The sequence below is a fragment of the Trichinella spiralis genome (assembly GCF_000181795.1).
Source record: "Trichinella spiralis strain ISS 195 chromosome Unknown Scfld4, whole genome shotgun sequence".
NCBI lineage: Eukaryota > Metazoa > Nematoda > Enoplea > Trichinellida > Trichinellidae > Trichinella > Trichinella spiralis.
In genome coordinates this window covers 10361392-10366777 of record NW_003526943.1, presented here as the reverse complement: position 1 = coordinate 10366777, position 5386 = coordinate 10361392, and the positions used below count along the sequence as shown (strand labels likewise).

The following is a 5386-nucleotide window of genomic DNA, read 5'->3' as shown; positions in this document are numbered from 1 at the left end:
AATCATAAATTTTTCAAATTTATTTGCTTTATAGGTTGATGACAACTGACCATCAATACACAAAGTTTACTGCTATCATTGTCTTTTCATGTATTAGTTTTAAGGTGTAGCTTGTGGGTGAGCTTGCTGTAGCATTTTGAATCGAGGCTTTTGCTGTCCTGCACGTTTCTGTCAAACATTTTATAATTTCTCATTCATATTTTAATTCTATATGCTAATTTCTACGGCTTCTTGCACGACATTTTCTTTAATAGATACTTTGGTTTTCTTTTTTCAGCTGCCAAGTATATTGCTTTATATTGATGTATCTAAACAAATTTTAAGATTATTTTCACTACTGTCTCTCTATTTTTGTTTACCGCAAAAGTTAAGTTTTAACATACAACAGTTCAACAATAAATAAGTAATAGCAGGTTATAAAAAAGTGGACATGATTGAACGTAAGTTTGTTTACGAGATGTATTACTTCTCTCAGCATCACTTTTTGTATATTAATAATTCATTTTACCAATTTAAAGACATCACTTTACTGTTGTTGTCAAAAATCAACTTTTCAATTTTTATAAAGTATGGCATTTTCAGTAAAATGGAACAAAATTTTTAAATATACAATTACTTACTTAAACACGCAATTTATTTTACTTACTCAATTAAGAAATAATTTCAACGTAAAATGCACAATTTTACAATAAATTATATCAACTTCTACATACAATTTTGATTTAACTTTGTGTAAAGAACTTTTGTGGAAGTTATTAATGTAAAAAGAAATATATGGTGCATAATTTTCAATTCATTACAAAAGTTAACAAATTTTGTACAATGGATAAATTAAATATTTTTTTCATTCTGTCTGAAGCAGCAAAGTTTGTTTATTATTTTGTGATGATAAATTAATATATGACTTAACTTTCCGTTCAAGGCAAAAATTTACACTAATTAGTATTGATTAAAAGTGTAATGTGAGAAATAAAGGCAAAAAATTTATATTACTCATTAAAATAAAGTTTTTTATGCATTTCTTGAATGTCAGTTAAAATAAAATTATAGAATTCTAATATATTGCTTTAGAATAAAATAGGCATTGTAATTGAATGGTTTAAGGAATTCATATGCTGATGCCGTTAAAATGCTAATTGCATAGCTTTCATCAAAATATTTTTAAAAAGTGTATGACATTATTCACTTGTCAATTATACAGCTTCTGATGATGTTTTATATAAGGTCACAAGTTCAAATAAATGATGCATGATAACTCGACATCAAAATTTTGTAGCATTGTCCTTTAATAGTTTAGATCTTGCAAATGCATTTAATATAGTATACGGAATGATTGCTTTGACATGAGTTTAGAGGTAAGGTTAAAAGTATGGATTTGTAATATTAGGCAATTTCATCAAATTATTTTTTAGCATAACATTTGGCAATGGTGACTCAATAGGGATCAAAAGATTAACCTGTATATGACATATATGGGGGGTTTAAGAGGTCAGGTGAAATTATTGCTAATTATAAAAGAATAAGATTTTTCATAAAACAAAGCCCGATGTCAATTTTTTATGTGGAATGTGTCTGAAACTGTTTAATGTATTGCATATTGACTGTTGAATATAACTTTCTACAGTTCATGATGCTAATTTCTTTGCCTTTGACGAAGTAATAATGTCCCCTAATTTGTTCTCCATTTGATAACATACTATGATAAGGCCTTGTTATGATGGTTCCGCTTTGTGATCTTTGCTAGATTTGAGTTTCTCTATTTGTTTTCTTATGCATTGTTTGAAAATACAGTGCACTGGAACTAAAAAATATCTGATTCAAATATGTAGGTTAATCCTCATTGAATGCAATGCGGTCAGCATGCTGTGATATATAAATTTGTTTTTCAAACGACTAACCATTTTTCCATTTTCAGATACGACGAAGCCTTCTGTTTGTTTGTTAGTTGCTGCTGCTTCTGTGATGCTTGCTATTGATGACTATCCGTAGATTAAGTGTCATCTCCTAGACTTGCTTAGTGTGATAAAGCGTGTGGTAATTTTTTTTACTTTTGTTTGCTAATTTTAATGTTGTATTTTTTGCAGCTGTTATCTCTTCTACAACAATGTCAAATCCAAACAATGAAAGAATTTTGTGTGTAGATCACAACGGAAATATCATCTATTTGAGTCGAGAAGACTTGCAGCGGGCATATGATACTATTTTGGAAACTGCTGTCACAGTATTTAATGATTTGATGGAATTGCATTGTAAAGTACTTGATTGCAATATTTGCAGGAATATTCGCGCCGTATGGGAATGCATACAAGAAATGTGAGAGAAAGCAGGTCTGTAAGTACAGAAATGTCAGGACCATTATTGCAGCAGCAACAGCATCATCAACAGCAGCAACAGCATTCTCAACAGCAGCAGCAACAACAACAGCAGCATGAGGAAGTTTCATTTAGCTTTTCGCCATGGGTAAATGATGTTAGTCAACATTTTGTTTTTTAATCATCTGTTTGTTTGTTTAAGAGGTGCACGTGTGCACCAAATGTACGGTTCGGAGCCGTACCCATAACACCGGCAACGCACTTTGTTCCAATTGTGTCTTCAAGTTCAGAAGATATGCCCACTGCTGATGAATTTACATCACAAACTGGAAGTTTATCAACAACTGCTGCTGAAGTGGAGCGCATTCTATTTCATGATGATTTATCTTCAGAGGGTTCAGAAAATTTAGAAACTTCAGAATGTTCAGAGATTTCAGAATGTCAAGAGACTTCAGAGATTTCAGAGGATTCAGAAAATTTAGAAACTTCAGAATGTTCAGAGCATTCAGTGACTTCAGAATGTTCAAATTCTTTGGAATGTTTAGAGATTTCAGAATGTCCAGAGACTTCAGTGATTTCAGAGACTTCAGAAAATTTAGAGACTTCAGAATGTTCAGAGCATTCAGTGACTTCAGAATGTTCAAATTCTTTGGAATGTTTACAGATTTCAGAATGTCCAGAGACTTCAGTGATTTCAGAGACTTCAGAATGTTCAGAGGATTCAGTGACTTCAGAATGTTCAAATTCTTTGGAATGTTTGCAGGTTTCAGAATGTCCAGAGACTTCAGAATGTTTAGAGGATTCAATGACTTCAGAATGTTCTTCAGAATCTCCAGATACTTCAGAGATTTCAGAGGATTCAGAGACTTCAGAATGTTCATATTCTTCAGAATCTCTAGATACTTCAGAAATTTCAGAGGATTCAGTGACTTCAGAAATTTCAGAGGATTCAGAGACTTCAGAATGTTCAGAGGATTCAGGGAATTCAGAAGGTTCAGAGGCTTCAGAGATTTCAGACAGTTTTCGGGCGAGCTTTCGAGTAATAGAAATAGACGGATCATACCGGACTAACGACTGGCTATATGTTTTTTATTCTTTCTGTGAAGAGTCGTCGTCATTCTCTTTGTCTGGGAGAACGTACTGGCCTGAATTAGAATTTGAAATGGATGAAGTGGCGACCTCTGCCTTTGAATTTTATCTAAGGCAGAGGGAGGAGATGCTAAGGCCGCGGCGTCGTATGTGATGTATGTTTTTGATTTGCTGCTCCTCTTTTGTTAGTTTGAGATTTCAGTAGTTGCTGTTACTGCCTATCATATTTTATTTGTATAAACATAAAAATCAATATATGTATATTTCTTATTGTGTATGTGTATGTGTGTTTATGTGTGTGTGTGTGTGTGTGTGTGTGTGTGTATGGTAAAAATGGAATGAATTTAACAGTTTTCGGCGATGTCGAACACAGAAGCAACGGTCAGCGCTGCAGTAGCAGATGCGTTGATTACTTCAGTAATACGCCAAATTTGTGTGACGATGATAAATGCAATGTAGCGCCTAATTTCGATTGTACTTATGAAAGAAATTGTTGAATTGAGATCCTCATTTATTGTGCTTGTCATAGTTACGCTTATTTATATCTTCTCATCATATTCTTTATCTTTCAATAAAACTTGCATCAACTGAATTGGTTATCTGATTTACATTTCAGCAGTTGCTCTTCTAAACAAATATGCAGCTCTTATCTTGTTTTTTAAACTGTATAGTCTGAATTTCTGAATAAAAGTAACGTGCAATGTTGTTGTAAATGTTGTCTTGCTGCTTCTTAATATATATCATGAAAACTGTACGATAAACAGACTAAGCATTATCAAAGCAATTTCTTAATTGGAAGAAATTTTGATACAGCTAATAGCATTATCTTGGTAATCAGTATAAATTATTGCAGATTTTAGGAAAAATTTTCTGAATAATAAAAAAATGAAAGAAATACCAAAGGTTTAACCAATTTTTATTTTACTGAAGAATAAAGCTGTAATATCATTTCATATTTTAGATTTACATTCAGAAATTTTCCCTTTACACGATGAAATGAAGTGAAGCTATATACCTTTTATTGATGAATGCTGCAGTTAAAAAAATTCTCAATTGTGAAATACTGATATTTAACTACTATAGCCTAATGCACTTTTTGTCAATTCTTCTGAAAACAGTTTTGCTGAAATCCTGAAGAAAACAATTCATTTTTGTGGACGACCATCACTAGTTAAGTTACTTTTAAGTTAAACAACTCATTAAAAGATAAATGCAAAATTTTCATCTTGCATGTTGGCATTCATCTGTTAATTTTCAAAAAAGCCTTGTAACAAATGTAATAACCACAGAGCTTCCTTGTCAAAGTATGGTTTTTCCTCTGTTTACAAAGTATGGTATGGGGGATGGTCGATTTCGGGACAAATTTTCACGGTCTAATTTTACTGGTCGTTGAACTCGTTATTTTATTGGACCTTCAATTCGTCGTCTTATTGGTTTTTTTATCTAATTACTCATTGATTCAAACTCTTCAGTTGTGATTAGCTGTAATGTTCTTCATTTCATTGGTTCAAATATTCCATTTAGGATTACGTACTTTAATAGTGGTGACGTAACATTAATAATGTAAATATTCCTTATTTGGGAATTGTTTCAATCAAGATTTATAAGTTTTATCATTCATTGAAATTTTGTTTTTCCAATATATTATTAGTGAAGTTTATACTTTTTAGTGATCAACGTTTTCAATAATAATTTTTATCATTATTCAATATTTTATTGTACCACAGTTACGTTATATCACATGCGATAGTAATAATTCAGAAAAAACGATACATACAAAATAAATTAAATAGTGATTTTGATTTTTCACGAATCAAGAGCAGAAACACACAGTAAAGAACAGTCAACAACAACAACAAACAATCTAACAGTGAACAATATTAACAAAGTGTATCAGAGAGATTTCAAAATCACAAATTATTGTTTGTGATTAAGATTGACGTAGATCTTTATCCGTACATAAACAATAGACTGCTGCACCAGCT

At 31.5% G+C, this 5386-nt stretch overlaps 2 protein-coding genes across 2 annotated transcripts; both read left to right on the top strand.

Moving 5' to 3' along the window:
* Nucleotides 1-430: 430 nt before the first annotated feature.
* On the top strand, nt 431-3555 carry Tsp_06301 (conserved hypothetical protein). The gene is made up of 6 exons (XM_003378323.1): nt 431-440; nt 2085-2254; nt 2278-2460; nt 2515-2883; nt 3076-3331; nt 3419-3555. Exons 1-6 carry the CDS (start codon nt 431-433, stop codon nt 3553-3555), a joined length of 1125 nt encoding a protein of 374 aa, XP_003378371.1.
* Nucleotides 3556-4732: 1177 nt separating this feature from the next.
* Tsp_06302a (conserved hypothetical protein) lies at nt 4733-4834 on the top strand (the record flags this gene model as incomplete). The annotated part of the gene is made up of 1 exon (XM_003378322.1): nt 4733-4834. A coding segment is annotated over exon 1 (102 nt), but the record flags the coding sequence as incomplete, so codon positions are not given.
* Between the last annotated feature and the right edge of the window lie 552 nt (nt 4835-5386).

Bases quoted from the DNA above. Each gene is read 5' to 3' on its own strand.
- Tsp_06301 (XM_003378323.1), top strand. The intron at 2,461-2,514 runs GTAAATGATGTT...TGTTTGTTTAAG, and splicing joins CATTTAGCTTTTCGCCATGG to AGGTGCACGTGTGCACCAAA. The intron at 2,884-3,075 runs GTGATTTCAGAG...GAATGTTTGCAG, and splicing joins CAGAATGTCCAGAGACTTCA to GTTTCAGAATGTCCAGAGAC.